The following is a 23,217-nucleotide window of genomic DNA, read 5'->3' as shown; positions in this document are numbered from 1 at the left end:
GGACCAAGTCGATCTGGGAATGAGCCAAAATATTTCTACCAGGCTTGCAGGAAGGTAAAAAAGGCACTTTCAGGTTTCTGAGCATTATGACCACAGAGCATGTTATGATTATGTATCTACAAATGTCAAACGCCCTTCTGTAGCATTAAATGATCTTCTAACACCCAAGCAGAGACATAGCAGACAAATGGGTATTAAGTGAACTAATTAGGAAAAAAAAAAAAAAAAGAGAGATCTCTCTTTAGCAATTGTGGATAATGCCAAATGTTGTGGTAAAGATCTTTAAACAATGTACAGTTCAGACCTCAGTTCACGACATGTATTTGAACCTCCTATGCTAGAGAAAACCCAAGCCATATAAAATTTAAGGTTTGGGGCTGGTTTTTATTTTTTTTTTTTTTACTTCTCTAATAATCAGGTGGGAAAAATTACACTTGGCATTTATGGGTAGCTTATGTGCTGAAGCCAAACATGTTCAAGTCCATAAAACTCATGATGCAGCATTTAGCAGTCTAGAAAGAAGATTCTGTTATCCTGACGGAGAAGAGGTACCAATGAAAGCCAGCAAGATGTTAAAGGGACATCAATCACCAAGAGCCAGTCAGCACTTAAACAGAAAAAGTAGCCAGTCACATAGTGCCACTTCATATTATAAGAAAGGGTTAGATTGTCTTTGGGAGGGCTTCCTCTACTTATCCAGACTGACAAAGGCAGGGGAATTACTCTTATCTTAAGCCTTCTCACATGTGTCAATGAAGTCCTTAATGAGCCATGTAGTTTATTATGTAGTTTTTCTTTTATAGCAAGTTTCTAGTATGAAAATCTCCAACCCTTGGCAAAGCAATTTTATCCTTATGCCTACGAATGAAATGATAAAGTTTGCTTCTCTTCTCACGCTTCCAGTAGGAATGCCAACAAATACCAATTAAAGTACTTTTCAGCATGCTCAAATTTGACTATCAGATTCTTAAGTCATTTAGGTGATTCCTCCTTAGAAACACAAGTGCTATTTCAAAAGTTACTTAAGAACCTAACAGCTTGGTCTTTTGGGAAAGCTAGTGCTCAGCAAATTAGAAATGTATTTAGAGTGTGGTAGCTACTCTGCACAATCTCCTCACACAAGCCTTCCAAGTGCATAAGAAATACCAACAACGTACTTAAAAATTCAACATGTTGCCTAATCATAGCCCCATTTATACATCAACACAACTGTCTTGTATTGAGAAGCCTTATGTCCCTTACGTCTTACCCGTTCGCTTGGGGTCCTAGTGACTTTTGAAAATAAGGCATAAGGTTCCCTAAATAACAGAAGTGCTTTTGACATTTTTGCCCTTGGACTATCAACTCATTTTACACAAACTAAAATAGTTCCTAGAATAGAAACCTGCATTTTGAGTCTTGATCTGACCCAAAATCAAATACTGCCTGACTTGGCACCATGAAGTCTCAAGTCAGAAAGTTTGATTAGAAATAAAATATTGGACAGTGTAATGTTTTTTGCTGTTGATTCCTCCTACAGACAAATGTAATTGAGTACTCACTAAGCACAACAAAATGTAAGCCCTCTGCAGTTTTTTTTTTTTTTTTTGAGAAAAAAATAGAATAAAACATGCATGATTTTGGATCAGACTCTTAATTCTTTTGGCCCAATTTATTATCCCACGTGAAGATACAGTTTAGTTCATTGATTCATATGGGATATGACAGATGAAAGCAAAGTCTAAAATCCAGACTTGTCAATAGGATATGAATATAACAAGAAATCAAAGGCCTCTGAGGAATATGTTGAAGAGAACCCACATGTCAGAGGAAAGAGAAGAAGAGTCAAATATTAGCAGTAATAGGCGTGAAATAACTTTTTTGGCAGTGGACTGACAGTCATCTTGATGTTCCCTGAGGAGTGATTTGCTGCTTTCTATGCCTTACACTGCTCAAATGTACTCAGAAAAGCAACCCTTACTATAACTGTCTGTTATATCAGTAAGCGAAAGACCAAATTACTTACGGCTTTTTCATCAACTTATATCTGCAAGGCTACATTTCAAACATTAATTTACCTGGAAAATAAAAATTCCTCCTGTCTCATAGCAGAAGATGATTTCTGTCTAAACTTCTGATCCACTTATTCATGTAATGTTTGCTTCACTTCATTCAAGAAACTGCACATTCTACTCTAATGGGTAATGGCTTGTAATTAAAACAATTTTTAACTTCGGCCTTTGATTATCATAAAATAGAAGTCGGGGGTGTTGTTCCAGAGAAAACTCCAAAATTCTAAAAAGGCATGTATTTTGGTTTTGGAGCAACAACAACAACAACAAAATGTAAATTTCTTGTAGTAGGAAAAAGATTTGTTTGAAAATAGGTCACAATCCTTGGCTTACAGAGTGCCAAAATAACTGTGATCCTTTCAGGCCAAATTCTGAAAATTTCAAGTCAGGGTAGCATTCTGGTTTTCAGCTTCCTACCTCCATGCTTCCAAGATACTTCCAGTACTTATGCTTGGAAGCTTCCGTGGTTTTATCCAAAGCATGAATTCTTAATGCTTTAAACCTTTTTGGCAGCTGTCTTTGTACTCGAGACAGACCGTATAGTTAGACATTGACTCTGAAAAGTACGTGTTTCCTGACCCTAGAGCAGTTCATATAGTAGGTCTGTTTAGGAGCCATGGGTTGCAAAATCCTTATCTGGTGATTCTGGTCATGGATCAGTTTGCCCTAAGGCAACTCATGTAGAATCACCTTAGAACGGTGCATCTGGGACTACAGGAGACAACTTGAGCCAAAAATACTTCAAAGGAAAGCCCATGTTTTCTTAAAAAATGTTGAAGCAATCTTTTTACTGCTAACTTGTCTATTCACCATGATCCTTGATTTATCTTGTCACTGAAATGAAAACTTTTGATCTTTACTCATAAACTGCCCTCAATTTCCATATTCTCCATTACTATTGACAATGCATTCCCCTCAATGGCATCACATGTAGAAGAATACCTCCTAAAACTTGACCTGATCACCCTAATTGTGCTCTTTCTTTCTCTACAGTAGCTATTTTTCTCTTTGTAACCATCCTGTGACATTTTCAAGCAACCCCTTTTATTTCACCTTGATTACTGTAGCTATGCATTTTCTGGTTTCCATGACATTGCCAAGAAATACATTGAAAGAGAAAATTTGCTAAGACTACCAGCAGCTCTAGCACTCATATGAAATGAGAAATCCTCTAGCAAGATTCAAGTCCTAGGGCAGAGCAAAGACTGCAGATTCATATTTATGTAATCTAAAAGGACGCTAAAATTCCCAGATGACAGCAGCAGACTTAACTCAAATAGGTATTTAATTATTTATGCAAAGTTGAGCTGGTCCAACAGCTGAGTGTGTGTGTGCTACTCAGCCTTTTAATAATGCATTAGAGATAACGAACTCCCTGTGATTGTACAAGACTATGAATCCTCCACATTGGAGCATGGTGCTGTAGTCCTTAATGGTGGCAGTAAGTTTTATCTTTGACTTTAGATGAAAAATGTATGCAAGTCCCGGATTTACTCCTTACCAAAAGATAAGTTAGGAATTTTCTTTGAACTTGAAAAGCCTTCTACAACCAGCACTATTAGAACCTCCTCATATTCAAAACTCTTCACACCAATGCCTTCTATTTTTCTCACATGAACCTACCAAAGCCAATTACAGTCAAATGAAAGATAAAATGCATATTGCCATATCAGTGCACACTCAAACTACATTCAACATCATCAGACTCATCTTTGTTCTTTCTATGTCACTTGCTAGTGACACTCATAGCACACCATCTTCCAATGTCATTCTAAGGCACCTGGCATGAGGTACCTTCTGATGCCAAGCCCCAGAGGTTGTATGGGGCTTTGAGCAACCTAGTCTAGTGGGAGGTGGCCCTGCCATAGCAAGGGAGGTTGAAACTAAATGATCTTCTTTAAGGTCCTTTCCAATCCAACCCAAACCATTCTATGATTCTGTGATCTCTGGCTTATGGGCACAACTGTAATGTACATAATACACAATAGCATTCATCATTAGTTGATCATTCATAGCTGACCATCAAGAGATTAACTAGATGTTTTTTGTCAGTGGTTGACCCACACACCTTTTTTTAATCAGTCAATTTCCAGCACTTCTTTGGCTAGTTTTGTTAAAATGAAATCACACCTCATGTTACTGGTGATAGCTGACAGACTTTTTTCAGGAAAAGCCCAGTATTAAATTAAAGTTGTGAATTTTAGTTTTTTATTTTGGTGCCATCAATAACCCTCTTATCTTAACAAGGACAAAACTCTTAAAACACCTAATAAATATGTTTTAAGAGATAACAAGATTTTAAAGGTCTTGATTTTTATTAGGTGTAAGTATATCGTCCAGCAAACTCAGACTTGGAGTAAAGAACCAAGTTTAAACCCTTCATAGAATAAAATAGTGTTTTCACTAAGTGAATAAGCACTCCTGTGATCTACATAGTAACTTCCTAAATGTAGTGTGCTTACATCAAATATTAAACATATTTTTGGACTCAGTAATACAAACAATATGGTCTTATGATATTGTTGAGTTGATACCTGAAATGGTAGGCCAGATTAAACAAGATCATGAAGTGCTTGTTTCAATTACAGACTCAATACATAATTATGTAACAGCCACCACCCACAAGAACACAAAACAAAAAACATATCAGTATGCTTTATGACATGCAGTAAAACTAGTTTTATGAATAACTTTCCTCACAAAGTAGGGAATGGTCTACAGCCTACCTTCACATGCATTAGAAAACAACTGCATCATTACTACATAATAATTGCACTTCTCAAATCTCAGTCATCATTTTGTGTATGCACAACTTCATTATTTTGCTTTTTACATGCTCTGATCTTAATCCATGCAGTCTGTACATAAGTAAAACATTCTCTTTCTTGAGGAGAGCTCTATTTATGTTGACAATCCAATTCATAATGGCAACTAAAACCCAGCATCATTTAAATTGACAAGGATGTCTGAAACAGGATTTACAAATTTCAAGTTGTTTGGAAGGATTGGAACAAAAACTAGTTTTTAATCTTTAATTTTAACTTTCCAAAAAGATCCTTCTATCTTTTAGAGCTAAACCAAAATTTGAGTTGCAAACACCTCTGTAGTTTCAGATATTAGAGACATAGCTCCTGCAATTTTTAATGTTTATGGCTGCATCTGTATTTATGAAAAGTTTTACTGTTTATAATTTCAGATTAAAGTCAGCACATGTAGTATTGCCCCAAGTTTTTGCCCCATATGTTTTGAAAACTACCACTATGCTGTGCTGACAGGAAATCCAGATTTTGTGAATTTTAGATAACGTCTACATTATAGAATTTTCTGTTTATTGTGTCTTCTTGTGGGCATATTTCCATTCTTCCAAATGTGTTGATTATCTGTGCACAACTAGATGGTTGATACATTTTTTATAATCTTGGATGACTATAGAGAAAAAAATAATTCTGTATGCCAACTGAGAATAAACAAGAACAAATTTAAAGTTCAGATCTCATTTTTGCAAGCTTTTAATTATGTCTTCCATTGTAGGAAGTATGCTTCCTTACAGCTTCCTTAATCACATTTAGTATTTCATTGTATCTACACAAATGAACTAAAGCCATACAAATAGCATAATTGACCTTGGAATGAACACAGCTTAAAACAGTTAAATGAATTAACATGGAAGGTCATCTTACCGTGAAGATGACCGCTCTCACAGAAGATGAAACAGAATGTAATAAGGTGACCGATGAAGAACCACATGGTTATCTTCTATTCTGAGATTATCTTAAAAGGAATTCTGCTGTGCAACACCAGTATTCAGAGAACTAAAACCACCTGATGAGAGAGAAATAAAAAGGAGTAAATAATTCTGAAACAAGGTTTTATCTCATATCACATTCAGCTTGCCATAATATCTGTCTAAACAGAATACTAAAGGATAGATTATTTTGGATAATAAATGCACTAAACGCACTATCAAATTTTCTGGATTAAAATAATGATCTCTTCTATTCAGACAGCATGCTCTTGAAGGATACTCAGGTTTCCTGGTGATAGTAAGTAATATAGCAATTGTCAGTACTGAACATCCTTTATTAAATCAATCTTCCTAAATCAGAAGTATGCCTTGCATGGGATCTAGATCGTTTCTGTGACAACACTTTACAGTGTTAGATATGTTGAAGTATTCTGTAGTTTGCAACAACATAAGGAACACGCAGATTCTGTCCTCCCCAGTCTCAGTAAATACTACACTATAATTAATGATTTCAAAGTCTGCAAGAAAAAAAAATACAGTGAAACCAAAGTATATGAATCTTTTTAAGGATTCATTTAAGTTGTCTAGTATATCATTCCTTTAAAACTTTTAGCATACAATTTATGATCTTATGGAAAGGCAGTATTCGTTTTTATGCATTTCCTTTTCATTGCTGAACATAATGATTATTGTAATGTCATATTTAAAGCTTTATTTTCTCCCAATGAGAGAAATTCTTCCTGTATGTATACTAAATTGAAACTACAGGAACATGCAGCTTCTTTTGAATATTTTGAGATTTTAGATACCATTTTCCTAAATACTTAACACTTTTTACTTCTCTCAAGCAATTTTTTGCTAGCTTTGCCTTCTGTATGGTGGTTGTTATCTGTTTCTTTAGGGCAATGTGTTAACTTTTTTGAAGTGTGTAATTTTCCTTTTTCTTTAATGGATTTCTTGCCATGCATAAATAAAAACACATATATAACCCTTTTATATCCATCATATCTTGTTCATACTCCTCCTGTCTTCTCTTGATTGGTTCTATTGTATCACTGTTTAAGTTATGGCCTTCACACAAAGAAAGGCTTCCATCCCTGACAGAATATTGTCATATATTGGGTATGTGAAAATATTACCTGCTCTAATAAGTTTATAAATTTTGTTACTATTTCATTACATGAATATGCTCACGTGTAGTTAAATACCCTTCAGTACAGTACTCTAGCACATGTTAATATGCCTTTGTCACTTTTTGTGGGATGCAGTCTTGATGCTACTGATTTCCAGTTGCCCATTACAGGTATTGATGACTCTGACCACGGCTTCTACCTTTTACCTGGACTCTTGTTCTCTTGTAAAGTTGAAATATTTTTAACAAGCATGTCTAAACTGTACTAATAGTTGTGAAAATCATGGCTGTTACATGAAAACATTATTCAGCAAAACAAGACCTGTACAGTGATCCCAAAAGGTAGGATTGATTTAGAAATATTCCCTGGAAAAAAACTCTCACATTGGCAACAAATACGTATGCATACTGTAGGCAGATCCAAGTGGCAGAATTCAACCAATGTTACTCTCTTGCTTCTGAACTTTCTTTAGACTCCAGTATTATCCTTTTCTCTACTAAACAAAGGATATTCACAGCTATTTTAGGCATCCATCTTAAAATGGGAGAGGTATGAAATGCTGTGTCTGTATGACTCCTCAGAGGTACGTTACATCAACAAACAATTTTGTATACGTGTCCAGTATCTAGATCCTGACTATGAAGGTTCTCATGGTATGACACTGCCTCTCCTGGAACACATATTTCAATGACATGAATTAAATTGCACAGTCCCTCTGAAATAATGCACATAATTAAACAGCAACGAAACAGTAACTCCGTTGGGAACAGTAATAATTACACAGTAACTCAGGGTGATAATAGCTGTGTTCAAATGTATTAACAGATGAAACTACTAAGAGTAAACCTGTGCACTCTCTCTGACGTTATAGGCACTACTGCAGACAGAAGATGCCTCCTCCCTCTCTTTTGCAGAACTCAAGTTCTTTCTGGAAAGCTACTCTTATCTCTAGCTCTCTGAAAATGCCTTTCTGGTGGCTCAGAAGATGTAGTCTGAGCACTGCTTCAAATTTCAGTAAATAAAAATTGTGTCAGTGAATGCTATAAATACCTCATTTTATTCAGATATAAAGATATCCCCCCTACCAGGATTAAAATTCTTTCCTTGCTCTCACTTATTTCAGCTGGGTGAGTTCTGCGTATACAGCACATCTCTGCTGATTTATCTCAGCTTGTGGATGAGAAGTCAGACTGCTTCACACTGCTCTGGTGAATTCCAGCAGAACTGCCTGCTATTAGATGAGACAGCACACGAGTTATCCTCTGTATGCCTGAAGCAGCGTGACTGTATGTGATGCTACTACCCAGCTACCCAAGTGTGAACCCAGGAGAATTTGAGGGAGCAGCACTCCCAGTGGAAGCAGCACTGTGAGCTGCAATGCTCATGTGGTGTCATCCATTGCCTTTTTTCCTTTATAGCTCTCATCTTTTCTTTCCTTGCAGAGAGAGAAGGCTATTGTTGGCTAAGTAAAAATCATTCCCTAACAAAAGAAGTCATTAGTATGACTCACTTTTCTGCCCTGTAAAAGGAGAGAATGATTGCTTGTCTGGTTCTACACCATTTAACCTGCACAGTATACTATCCTCTTTTTCTAACAACAAAGCATCATAATTTTAGCAAATGAGTAAGAGATTTTAAAAATATAAAATAAAATGAGCAAGCACTTAACTGCAAATGTGTACACTTTAATTACTATCTAATGCTCATTAGCACACTTATATCCTTTCTTCAGTTCAGTTTCCCAAAACATGACTACAGGGCCTTTGCCTTGTTAGATTCAAGAAAACTCCTGGATAGCTGTCTGGAATGTGGTCCTCCCAGAGGAAGTGGGGAAAAACTGGGACATTGGCTGCTGAATAGAAAGCACATTCAATTTTGAGCATGGGGACCTCCTAGAACTGCTCTGGAGACTTGCAGTGTCTCATGATGCTTCATTATGATCTGGGTGCTCCCAGGACAAAAGGAAAGACCTGCCTCTTTATACTACCAAATCACAATGATTCTTTAATCTCTCTCTCTCTCAAAAACAAACAAGCAAACAAACACAACAACAACAACAAAAAACTTTTAGGAAAATGTCTGCATTTTCTTCCTTATTCTGTGTAGCTTTCTTCAGGTCTTCACTGCTTACTCTTGCCTTCATTAAGAAGCAAAACCACTTGCTTTACAGCTATGAAATAGATGGTTTGACATCATTTCCCTACTTAATGTAAACCTGTAGATGACATCATCACTTTGCAAGAATATAAAGTGTAATATAATCTAATCACAAAAGCAAAGGCAAAGGCAAAAGAGCAGGTAAACCAGTCAGATGAATAAAGATCAGGAGATCTAAAGCAGTGCCACTAAACTACAGGAACTACTAGATATGAAATTAAGATAGAGTGGGGATATACAGAGGGATAGAGGTCTACTGTGAAAATGCAAGCAAGAGTGGGGATGTTAAGGGGATGAAGAGTAAGCAAAGAAACTGAAGTCAGCATCACAGAGGGAAGGAACATTAAGCGGGACGTGTAACTGAAGTGTGGGAGGATAGAAATAATAAACTAAGCCAAAGGGGCAGTCAGAAAGAAAGATATAGAGGAAAAGCAATGGAGAAGGAAATGAAGGTAGATGAAGATACGTGAGGATAAGGAGTTTGTACTACCCACAGCAAGAGACCAAAAGACTGAAGGAAAAGATATGATACAGATGGGGGAGATTATTTAATCTGTTGTGTATCAGCTAGACTACCACAAAGTGAAAAGGGAGGAGCTGGGAAAAACAGAGAATCAGCTCACAGCTGTATACTAGAAAATTAACAATAGATATCTCAAGACTGGAAGAGTGTGGAAGAAGAAATGTCATCAAATTGTGTGTGTTAGTAAATCTCGGCTTTTACCATAATGAGATCTTCCTTTCCTTAGGCTTTCAGCATGGGAGCTGCATCAGCCCCTGGCATCTCCTCAGAGCTCCCCCTTAGGAATCCCTAGCACAGAACTGATGGAGAGGGGGCAAAGGAAAGTGTTTAGGAGCTCTGGCTTGGTACACACAGCTAAGAGAGGTAAATCAAGATTCTTGTTGCAGTTCTCATTTCCTGCTATATCATTATAATTACACACATTCAGGTTTTAGAATTGGTAGAAATTCCGTCCAGATTAGACTATAAATAAATACAAAAATCTAGAGGAAATCTCGGGTTCTCCACCCTTTTTCAAAACATGAATATACATAATTGCAATAATTTACTAGTAAATTAACACAGTGGAAACTTATAATCAAAGCTTTTTAGGAGCAACACAATACTTCAACCTAATCAGTGTTTTATATTTTATTATTATTATTATTTCAGGCTCTTTTACTGATTTTAGTAAGCATTTAACTGCTTGTTATCCTGATTTTCTTAGAAGAGGTTGCATTTTTTTTGCTATGATTAGTAGCTCCTCAAAAATTTTATTACTTACGTAGTATTTAGAATTACCATCAAACCTTTGAAGTTAAATAAAATAATGATGCACATCATATACTATTTATAGTATCACCCATGGTCATCTACTATTTTGGTCTTTGCAATTTAATTTTGTAATCAGTCAAGCTTTTGAATTTTAGGTTAGACTGTGATATTAGGAGGTGAATTACATCTTATTCAAAAGTCTGTCTTCTCAAACACTATCCCCAAACCTTCGATCTAATTCTGAAACCAATACTTTAACCACTAGTGTTTTCTGCTCTTCTCTATTACCAGAAAAGTCATGACAGCTAAGCTCCTTCCCACTACACAGATTTATCTCATTACAGTGCTCTGGGATTACTGTAAGTAAACTTCCAAGTCAGCTCTGCTCTTATAGCACTGTTGTGTCTACAAAAGATTTTAGATGACAGCTGTCTATCTCTTAAAGTCAATAAGTGGCCTTAATTCGCTTCAGAAAGGCTTGTATAAAAATGCTTTATTTCCTTTTGATCACCTTTGATTCCTATAATTATACTCTACATTTTTGCCAGATTTGTTCAAATGTAAATGCAATTTCAAATTTCTGCCTTTCAAAACTCATGCTGCTGCCTTCAGTAGTTGACCATTGGTCCAAACAGTGAGTCACCAACAGAAGTGTGCTTCTAGTATTTTCTATACCACTCTTTAAAAAGAGTATAGCTGCTTTCTTTACTTCACATGAACAAAAGCCAGCTAAGAAACCCTTCAACTTGATGGCCCATAAATAAGATAATCTTCTATATTTTCCATATTGTTAAGTAAATAAATAAATAAATGCTTCTGTTCATTAATATACTTAGGCTAAATTAATAAGCACAAATAACCAAGCATAAAGAAGATAATAAATTCCTTCTCTAGACGTGTTAGAGCTGTGCCTTTTGCACTTGAAAGTCATAGCACCTTATCAAGGCATCAAGAAAACAGAAAGCCAATAAGAAGAAACAAAAATATGTTATTGCAGAAGACTGACGTAAGGTACAGAAGATAACACATACTTGAATTGCAACCTCATTGGTACAAGCTGTTTTTCATTGTAATTTTCTAATGCACTATTTTTTAACATAGGAAAACATGCTGGTAGTTATTCACACTGTGGATTTAACCCTCCTGCTTCTTTTGTATTTACACATCTAAGAATCAGACTTCAAGACTCAGTAATTTCTTCAGTTGGTTGCTCAGTAGGTACTCTTGCTTTTTGATTAAGCAATTAAGGAGCCTTATGGGACTTTGCTTGCCTGCAACCTCATCCCTTCCATTTTCTTTTTTTTTTTTTTTTTTCATTCTTTGTTTGGACTTTCTGTTAGTTGGTCCTCTCAAACAGCTCATGCAACTAATAAGATGTCTTATTTGCATTCACAATTCATTATAAATAAAGATTCTTTTCCCTACAAGGGATTCTTTTCCCTACAAGTGGTCACATGCCTATCTCATGTTGCAGTTAATCAATGACTCTGTCATTTAGTACTGACTGCTATTACAAACATATTTTTTAGAAAGGTTAGGCATATCCTAATTTGTAGCAAGATCAACAACTCAGCTTTGCTATTAATTATTAATACAGCTTAGTTTCTTTTCATGAGTCATTGAGCTGCAAAAAGGTTTTGTTTTCAGATACCTTCAGATAACAGTGTTGCTCAGCTGTACTGAAGCACTGTCCTTAATCAACATGTCAGTAGCAAAGGGCCAGGCAGCCAGTTCTCCAAGTCCCTATTCACAAGTTTTGCTCTATCAGCAACTGGCTGTTCTTTCTTCTAAGGTAATAAATAAGAAAAAGATCACTTACTGCTGTTCTTCACAGACATTGCTCATGCTTTTCTGAAAGTATGCTGCAAGGGCTATGTTGCTTATAGATTGCCTGGTAGAAATTTTCAGCTAACAAAAATCAATAAACCCCTGCCAAACACAGAGTATCACAGAGAACAGCACATTGCTCTGTTCCTATACTAGCTCCCATTTGTGTCTTAAAGCCCAAATAATTTACCCTTGCATCCAAGATAATTGAACACACCCATTGCTCTAAAAATAGCATGAAAAAAAGTCACCATGAATACAAATAAATATCAATTACTAAAAGTATGCACTCTTTCATATGATAAAGAGAATATTTTGGTTACTTCATCTGACAACTTTCAAGGGGCAAAATATACTTCTCCAATAAAATTAACACAATAATTGTTGTTATCCTTGCAGTTTCGATTTTAAGTTTAAAAAATAAAAGAATGGGTATGCTGATTGCTTTGAGTACTCAGAAGATCATCTTGAAATTAAATCTCAAATACATTAGATCCATATCTAAGAAAAAATTCATTTGATGTTTCAGAAAATGAAATAACATTATGAAAACATTCATAGCTCTTTTGGCATTTTCTATCTGATTTTCACATTTTCTCAAGTTTAGTAATACCTTGTAATTCATAACTAAATGAAGATATGGGAATGAATCGTGTATTCAATAAGTTCATGGCAGATGTATTTATATTTATAAAAATTTAACAGTTTATCCACGTAATTGGTAACTCAGGACACCCTATAACATATTTCCTATTCTACAGCCAAAGAGAAGCTCAGTGGGAGATTTCATCTTCAAACTGCATGTTTCCTAGCAACTCTCTTTAAAACAGAGTAGCTTTTTTTTTTTTTTTTTTTTTTTTTAAATTTACATCAATCACTTGCAACTGTTGAGAATGCTTAAAAACATCTCTTTCATCCTGTGAATAAACAATTTGAATCAGACTAGCAGCTGCAAACAGGAGAAAAAAGGAAAATCAATTCAATGTTTACAAGAACTTGCTACTGCATTTTGGAATAATATGTTATTTGTGCATTTTGGCTTAAGATTACACATTTCATAATAGCTATTGGTGAGATCCATTGTCATTTTTTACATATTTGAGCTACCATACACAATTTTGAATGTTTTCTAAGTTTTAAAGACTGCTTTTCAAGAATGCTTACTCATGAGGTAGACTGAATATTTCAGAAGATAAATGACTATTATCATACTTTTCATTACCTACAACAAAAGCATTGTTTCCATAGTTTTCAGATGAACACAGTTTTTGGGAAAACTTAGTTTTTCATCTGCTAATTATCAGTTGATAATTTTCATGTATATATTCTCCATCAACCACAACATAGCCCCAGAGGCACACAGAATAAATAGAACACTCTCTTAATGCTTCATCAGCTGAGGACATGCATTGACATGTACCACACAGCAAGCTCACTACCCTGGGTTTCAGGAGAACAGGCTTTGGCCTCTTCAGGATTCTGCTTGATAGAGTACTGTGACATAAAACTTTGGAAGGAATAGCTGTCCAAGAAAACTGGTGAATATTCAAGGATCACCTCCACCAAACTCAGAAGAAATGCACCCCAACAAAGTGAAGTCAGGCAAAAATGACAGGAGGCATGCATGGATGAATGAGGAGCTCCTGGCCAAACTCAAACACAAAAAGGGGGCCTACAGAGGGTGGAAGCAAGGACAGGTAACCTGGGAGAAATACAGAGAAATCGTCCAAGCAGACAGGGATCAGGTTAGATCACTTAACATCCTAATAGAATTAAATCTGGCCAGAGACATCAAGGGCATCGAGAAAAACATCTATAGGTATGTTGGCGATTAAAGGAAGACTAGGGAAATTGTGGACCCTATCTGGAAGGAGATGGGAGACCTGATTACCTGGGATATACATGTAGCAAAGGCTGAGGTACTCAACAACCTTTTTCCCCAGTCTTTGCTGTCAAGAGTGCACCCTGCACTCAGGTCACAAAAAGCAAAGGCAGGAGACTGGGAGAATGAAGAACCACCCTAGGTTTGAGACCTTCTAAGGAACCTGAAGGTGAACAAGTTCATGAGACCTGTTGAGATGCATTCAGGGGTCCCGAGGGAACAGGCGGATGAAATTGCTAAGCCACTGTCCATCATATTTGAGAAATCATGGCAGCCCGGTGAAGTTCCCACTGACTGGAAGAAGGAAAACACAACCCCCATTTTTAAAAAGGGAAAAAAGGAAGACCCAGGGAACTACAGGCTAGTCAGTCTCACCTCTGTGCCTTGCAAGATCAGGGAGCAAATCCTCCTGGAAACTACACTAAGGCACATAGAAAATAAAGAGGTGATTGGTGACAGCCAACATGGCTTCACTAAGGGAAGATCATGCCTGACAAATTTGGTAGGCTTCTATGATGGTGTTATAACATTGGTGGACAAGGAAAGAGCAGCTGATGTCATCTACCTGGACTCGTGCAAATCATTTGACACTGTCCTGCATGGCATCCTTGTCTTTGAAGAGACATGGATTTGACAGTGAGTAAGAAATTGGCTGGATGGTTGCACTCAAAAAGTTGGGGTCAATGGCTCAGTGTCCAAGTGGAGACCAATAATGAGTGGTATTCCTCGGGGGTGGGTATAGGGACCAGTGCTGTTTAACATCTTTGTTGACAACATGGACAGTGAGATCAAGTGTACCCTCATCAAGTTTGCTGATTCCACCAAGCTGTGTGGTGTAGTCAACATGCTGGAGGGAAGGGATGCCATCCAGAGGGACTTTGAGAAGCAAACCTGTGTGAACCTCAGGAAGTTCAACAAGGTCAAGTGCAAGGTCCTGCATCTGGGTTGGGGCAATCCTAAGCACAGATACACTCTTGGTGGATAATAGATTGAGAGCAGCCCTGAGGAGAAGGACCTGAGGGTGTTGCTTGACAAGAAGTACAACTTAATCCAGCAGTGTGTACTTGCAGCCCATAAAGCCAACTGTATCCTGGGCTACATCTAAAGAAGCATGGCCAGCAGGTTGCAGGAGGTGATTGTCCCCCTTTACTCTGGTCTTGTGAGACTCCACCTGAGCACTGTAACCAGGCCTGGGGCCCCAGGCACAAAAAGGACATGGACATATTGGAGCAAGTCCAGAAGGCCATGAGGATGATCAGAGGGCTGGAGCACCTCTCCTGTGAAGGCAGGCTGAGAGGTTGGAGTTGTGCAGCTTGGAAGGCTCTGGGAAGACCATATGATAGCACTCCAGTACCTAGAGGGGGCCTACAAGAAGGCTGTAGAGAGACTTTTTAAAAGGGCATGCAGTGATAGGACAAGGGGGAATGGCTTTAAACTGAAAGAGCGTAGATTTAGATTAGATACAAGGAAGAAATTCTTCCAAGTTGCCCAGAGAAGTTGTGGATACCCCATTTCTGGATGTGTTCAAGGCTGGGATGAATGGGATTTTGAGCAATCTCATCTAGCGGAAGGTGCTGTTGGCAGACCTGTTGGGACTAGATGATCTTTAAGGTCCCTTCCAACTCAAACCATTCTACGGTTCTATGATTAGAACAGCCTTTGGATGAATCCCAGGGTCAAAACTACTAGATCTGAGAAATACCATAAATCAGATCTTCACATGGCAATGAAAGAATACTGATGCCATTACTTAGATATGTTTAGCCATGTTTACTTAGATATGTTTACGCCACGCTTAGATAAAATCTTTTTCCAAGCTCCTTGAAGATTTAAAGTCTTGTTCATGAAAAAAAATAACCTTGAATCACTTTGAGGTGAAATGGGGAGGACTTAATGTGGGAAAATAAATGCATAATGGGATAAAAGTGTCTGGTTGTATGTAAAGAGTGGGCTGGTGAGTATGCTCGTCTGGCCATGCCCTTCCCTGATTAGCAAAGCGTTTTCTGTTTTCTTAATAAATTCCATCTCTAACTATTTTCCTGGGTGAGAGGCTTTCTAGCCTGTGTGCATGTGTGTGTGTGTGTGTGTGTGTGTGTGTACCAGCCTGAAGTAGGACCATGAGCCTGAAGGGCCCAGGTGTCCATGGTGGCAGTAACTGGAGGGACTTGTGTGGGACACCGCAGAAGCTGGAACACAAATACAGTGTGGGTGCATATACCAGTGAGCGATCGCCAGTGGGCATCAAGTCCAGAGAACCACTTCAGAGCACATCTAAGCAATTAATATATCTACAAACAAGTGCAAAAGAGAGAAGCACTTGAATTTACATAAACAAATCATTCTGCTTTGCTTTTTTTTTTCCTTAAATACAAAGGAAAAAATAAATAAACAAAACAAACAAACAAAAGAAAACAACAGACAATTGAGAGCTAAAGGTCTGTTCTATCAAAATGTCTGAAATACACTTAAGAATACACTTAAGTATAAGATGAACACATAGAGCAAAATCACAGGAGGCACTTATCTGTTTGCAGGAGTGAAGTCTAGAAAACTGTATTTTAAAGATCTTGTTCCAATTTTCACATTGTTGTGGCAAAAAATACATTTTGATATGTAGATAAATACAGATTAGGCAAGTCAGACACAAAAAAAAAGACATTTCTTTATAGTTATCAAAGTCACATTAGTAAGTAATTCTAATTCCAATAGGCTAATTTCAAATAATTACATATATTTTAGGTGATAATTATTCTGTTGAATGTAACATACAAGTGTATTCTTTCACAGATGTTATTTTAGTATGGCAATATGCCAAGAACTCAAAATAACCGTCTCATTTAGAAGGAGTTGATTGCAAAGTATACCATAACATCTTGCAGCAACTCTAGCTTCTTCCAAGCAGCAAAAGGGAATTACTACAGACTCCATTAAACATCTACCTACAGTCCCTGCACACATATTTTTCTATCCTGAAAATGCTATCTGATATCTTAGGGGATGTATTGGTACATTTACAAATCAAGAATATCCACACATTAACTTCTTTATATAAAATCATTTGAAAGTGCTTTAATTTATGAACTTTTGCACACACATTCTTCTGTGCTTGTTTTCCTTCCACCCTGACCTCTTTAGTCCCCGATGTGTTCATGTTTTTATAAATACTTCAAATATTCAGTTGAACTACTTTAACAGGTGAAGCATGTAAGGTACCTTTCACATTACCTTATTATTTTTTCAGAAAAAAAAAATAATCTCCCTGATGTACAGATGAAATTAGAAGAGAAGAACAGACAAAATGTTACACATAATAGTCAATATCAGAAATTGAAATAGCATCATTACTTTCATTGGCTTCTCTGTGCTTTGGTACTGATGGAAACACAATGACAACATACTCCAGTATGCATAATTAGTCATCTAAAAAGGCAATGTGAAAGATGCTGCTATTTATAACTACCAAAACCTGCTGTGTATCACATTCTGTGGTCTGCTAATGCATCTGTCAAATGAATCATTATGGCAACACATATTAGGTCATTTGGTCTTTCTGTTTCTCAAAATATTACAATAAAAATATATATATTAAAACATACATGTGTATTATAATATGCTTTATGTCCTGAAATGTTCATAAAAAAATATATATAATTCTCATGACAGTACCAACAGTATTGAAAGAAAAAAGAACTTTTAATGTGAGCAACACATTTAGCTCTTTACCTGCAAAATCTGATATACATCATCAAACTCACCATGCATTTTGCAACACAGTTTTATGTATCACATTTTTCTTTTTTTTTTTTTTTTTTAACACAGAGTAGCTCTAGGTCACATAGGCAATTTTTGATAGCTTCTATTTCAGGTATAACTGAAAACTACTTTTCTAAGATATTAAAATTTGACAGTAAGTCAGCATGGCTTGCTTTCTTAATCAAGAGATGATATCTTACATTACAGTTTCAGATTCAGTGGTTTATTTTAATGCTGCAATCTGGCTTTTCTTTTATAGCAATCACAGAAATGCACTGACAATTTTTAAGAGCTAAAATTTCATTAGTTGTGAGCTATCACAGGATCTAACACTCAAACTTTTGCAGATCATTTTTTGCACTCTTAAGCAGAAATAAGATACTGAGGAGAGACAGAAGCATATAGTCCCTTGTCATTCAGTAAAGCATATGGGTACTGAAGGATTTAAACACAGTGGTACAAAGGAAATAGTATGATGGCTTAAGACTCCAGAACCAGGAAATTAGGAATAATTTCTGGGTGATCATTTTGACTTGTACATTTCAAAGTTGTTCCTTTCAAAAATTAACTCCAGTTTTCTACTTTCTTAGAGTAGAAACAGAATTAAGATCAGATTTAAGGACATGAAAAATAGTGAAAGCTAATTGTCTGAGATGGAACTTGTGTTAGGTATTCTGTGGGGATAAATCTTACCCAGTTTTCATGGTAAGATTAAATTCAGAAGAAATGCAGAAACATTAATTACAGGAGTCATCAGCTCCCCTAACAGAGTACATAGCAAAGACCACTTTAATATCCACCTTGACAATGAAGCATCGTCCCTGCTTTTTGCTATACTTAAGTGCATATTTGCTTGGTGCTAGCAGAGTACCCAGTAGTTCAGTCTATAAACTGAACTCTATGGCCATTTATTGTGGATGGAAAAGAGCAAATGACAGCCCAAGCATCAGCAATGCAGTAATAAATAATGTACCTGAATTTACCTCTTTGTTGCACATTATAATTGAATAAACTCTAAATTTCTCCCATTTGACGTGGGTAAAAAACACTTTGCCTGTAACTACTGTAGCATTGTCAAGAATTGATTTATTGATATAGGCAAAAAAAAAAAAAAAAACTTTCTTCATCTATGCTACCATATTTGTCACTCGAGATTACAAAGAGATTATATAAGTGAATTATATGAAGAATATATCGCTTACTTGCCTTCACATCTTATCAGAAGAGAAACTTCTATTCAGAAGACTGAAAAGAAAAATCAAAGTAAGCAGATTTTCTATCCTTGTTTACCATTGATCTCCCTCTGTCTTGATGTGTGTTTTGTGGTATATTGTTTGAAGAACCCAGTAACAAATGCACAAGTTTACTCCTGACAAAATAGTACTGGGCTATAACATATAATGGGTCAGATGCTTTCCCTAAGTGTTTATATTTTTAGTACCATTATTTTATGCTTCATTGCACATCTAAATATTATTTGTTCTTACAGATCATTAATATTTTTTATTAAAAATGGCCACACTTAGCAATTTGTATTTATCCTGCAAAGAGTATGTGTCTACAATAAAAACCAAATGCATTTCAATTACATGTAAAAAGAAATAGATAATAGTCTAAGTGACCAATATCAGCAATTCTGAGTCTCCCTTATGTTCTGAAATAAAATTGTGACTCATCCTATGTCTCATAAATTTGATTTAAACTACTTAACTAAAGCAAAAGGTAAAAACATAGCAATCCACCGTTATTAATACTAAATTAACTAAAAGCAAAGCACTATATTTGCGAATCAAAGATACATACACATTAGTATCATAATTAGACTTAATATACCAAATCCGCTAAGTCTTCACATTGGCATCACATTATCAAGTAAAAAAATCTTTTGAATTTCAAGAAGGGTTATGTGGAAGTGATTTTACCAGAATCAATTTAATGAATTCAGCTCAAATCAATGGAATTTTTATCTTGAAAATGGTTCTAAAGGGTTATTTAGTGCTTAAACCACAAACTTGTTACAGTTTTTGCAGATTTTGATTCATTTTTCATTTTTTGTGTAGTATATAACCATTCCCTCTTCCTAAATCCCAGCAGACATATGATAGATCTGAAAAGAACACACAAGTAGAAGTCTGACAGCTCTTGTTAGCATCCTACAGCAGACATTGTAAAATTTTCCTTCAGTTCAAGAAGACACTTTAAAGAGTATCTTTGTGAGATCATATATTAGGGTCACTTTAACATCAGAAACTTCCCTTCTGACATCTTTCCTTTCAGAACTTTATTGATGTTCATTCTGACAGGTCTCAAATCAAAGCTTACATGTCTTGAGTATTTCCCACCTAATAAAACATAGGGAAGGAAACAGAAGAGGAAATTGCATTCCACAGGAGGTTTTGACCAGTTCAGCTTGATAATATTTGTTATTTAGAAATAAATACAAAATCACTCCTGTTACATTAGCAGATTAAAAAAAAAAAAAAAAAAGTTAAGAAAGTTAACAATAAGAACAAAGTGCTCACAGTATTCTACAATGCTTAGAAAACTAGCGTTCAGTGCAGTAAGGAATAAATTATTAAGGCCGACTGGGTGCACTGTGGACAATAGCAACTCTGAAAAACATCTAGGGGACACAGGGGAAAAGCAATTTAAGTTGGATTTCCAGGACAATGCTGTGGCTAAAAGAACTGTGTATCTCTTAGATATTAAGTGACTAAGAAGTGCAGTTATTATGTGAATTTGCTCCTTAGTTGGAACTAGTGTAACTCAGAACACTGTAAATAATTATAATGCTGGATGATATTTATTAAAAGAGAAAAAGTGTGTAGAGAGATCTTTTATATTCATATATATACAAGCGTAGTGGAGAAAATGCCTTATGGCAAGCATTTTCCTTGTTCAGCCTGTTTAGCATACCAAAATGACGACTCCGGAATATCCTGACTACAGCACATTAGTATGGACTGAAAATATTGGTTACAAAAATAAGTCCTTTATTCTATTAGAGGAAAGCATAATAAAAAAAAGCAAAGTGAACATTGAGTGACCTCAACTGGATGTATGGAAAAATTTTAGCAAAGAATATAGTGACATCCCCAGTTCTTGAGGTCTTCAAATAGATATTAAAATCTCTCTTGTAAGGTACATTTTAGCAAAGCATAGAGTACTGGGCTAAGCACTGAGGCAGCTGGGTGGAATTTACTGGCCTGCCTCGGAGCTCTCACAATGTTTTAAGAACTGGAGCTACAGTAAGGAGCCAGGAGATGATGTCCTGGCACAGTGCTTCCCTAGAGCGGGATGCTATGTTTTCACACTGGCAAGCCTTGATCCAGAAGCCAGGATCTCCAGACTTTTTCAAAAGGACTGTTGACTTAAGCACTTGTTCCTTTAGCCTGTAAAAGTCAGGTTTTGAGATTTTAACTACTCCATTTTATAGCATCATCTTTCAGTGCATTCAAGAAAGGTCACCATTAGACCACAGATTAAATTGCTAGGCTACAGTAAGGTTCAAAGTAAATCAATAAGAGCATTTTTAATTGCTCCTAAGAAGCAAAAAAAACCCTCCAACCTGCTTTGTGTTTGAATACTAAAAACGATGGTGGCAACTGCAAACAAGGCTGTGACCAAAAATACAGAGAGAAATGACTGTAAAAAAAAATTTTTTTTGATATAGCTGTTTCAGCAACAAAAGGTCTTGAGATGATAATATGTTATGAACTATATTTTTAAAAGTTCAGTTCACACAGTAATAAAAACTAACTGCATGAAAACAAATTCTTTATAACTGGCAGCTATTCAGCATTCAATCAGCAATGATATTAAAAATAGATCTCAAGGTATTATGGCTATATGCCACTGCTTCTCTCTTAAAAAGCAAATATGATGATAAATTTTAAGCTTATGCAATAGATCATATATCAAACATCTTATTTAGAGAATTTTTCATCTTGATAATTCAAACATAAGAAGTAAAGATTTTCAAGATTGTCTTATAGTCTGTAAAAAAATAATTCAAGCATTTAGATACGTTCTGTATTCCCGCAGACACTAATTTATTATCAAAATTCATTTTTTCCTTAAATTTCATTTATTATCTAAAATCCATAGCTTATTTAGCAGAATGAAAAATGTAGACCACCCAAAACTCCAATCTTTTTCTATATGCATGTAGGATGCACATAACTATGCTCACAGTGTGCTGGCTGATGATATGGATTCTGCTACAAAATGTGTAAAGTTCAAGGAGAAAAACTGGAAAAAAAAAAAAAAGAGAAAATTGAGACAGGTGAAAATTTAAAGAAAAAGATAATGTTATAAGGAGATTTTTGTGTATCCACTAGGTAGACTAGAATATATGTAGTCGTGTTTTGTAAACATTAGCTGAGCAGCAGAGAGTCACGCAGAGAAATACATACTTCAGCTGAGGAGACAGAGTTGAAATTGCAGGGTTAAAGGGACAAATTTTGTTCCCAGCTGTGTGTTTGCAACTCCCACTACAGTCAAAAGAAATTATGCATATAACTGACAGTATAATTTGGCATTAACTAATTAATTTGGCATTAACTACAGGTATTCATTTTTGATGGTCTATGCATTTGATTAACAATTCTGACTACAAGTTATGAAGTCAGAAATTATCAGATGGACCAGCATTTGAAATGTTATTTTGGGTGCTCCCCAATACTTTTTTCTTAAGTATTTTACCCATTCCCACCAATTAGCACTTAAAATGCTTTAAACCCCATTGCTCTAGATGAAATGCTGCTCACCCTCCAACCTTCTATGCTTCCACTGATTCCACAAACACAAATCACTTCTCATGTCTCTTTTTATATTTTTGGCCATTTTATCTACATTCAGATATATGCATGCAGTCACTCCATTTCTTGCCCAAGTTTATCAAGAGTCAGTAATATCCAGAAACAGCCTTGTTACACCTTTAATTGATAAACAAAAGATTTGTCTTATAGTACTTCATCATTGTTTGCAAGTATTAGCTGAATCTTTGTAAGTTAAATGCTGAATGGTAAGCTAAATACTTCATGGTAAAGAACCTTTACCATGAAGCATGTTTTCGTATACTTTCATTATTCTCATGGTTTTTCTTTGAAGCCACTCAAATAGTTTAAAATCTGCCTGAAAGACATCTGCAGAGTTTTCCTCAGTCTTATTTAGTATTCCCTAGTTTATTATCATTAGACACCAGGCAGGCCATTTTTTTATACATAGTGCTGGAATACTGTTAATCTCCTACACTACCTATGTCTTTTCTAAAGTCATTCATCGCAAGGAGAAGATAAACTAACCTGCAGAAATGACTGACCTGTACAGACATCTGCCCTCAGGTGGGGAAGGGATGAAAAACCCAGAAACTGCTACTTTGAATATCTCTC

At 36.0% G+C, this 23,217-nt stretch overlaps 1 protein-coding gene across 1 annotated transcript in view; it reads right to left on the bottom strand.

The window, feature by feature from the left end:
* Positions 1-23,217, bottom strand: part of CNTN1 (contactin 1) — a 149,269-nt gene that overhangs the window by 88,379 nt on the left and 37,673 nt on the right. The window contains exon 2 of the mRNA XM_032189513.1: positions 5,732-5,873. Coding sequence (XP_032045404.1) covers positions 5,732-5,798 — 67 coding nt within the window. The 5' untranslated portion in view covers positions 5,799-5,873. The remainder of the gene's footprint in view (positions 1-5,731; positions 5,874-23,217) is intronic.

The sequence above is a fragment of the Aythya fuligula genome, chromosome 1 (genome assembly GCF_009819795.1).
Source record: "Aythya fuligula isolate bAytFul2 chromosome 1, bAytFul2.pri, whole genome shotgun sequence".
NCBI lineage: Eukaryota > Metazoa > Chordata > Aves > Anseriformes > Anatidae > Aythya > Aythya fuligula.
Note: the sequence above shows the minus strand (reverse complement) of the source record. Positions and strands in the feature narration are given on the sequence as shown.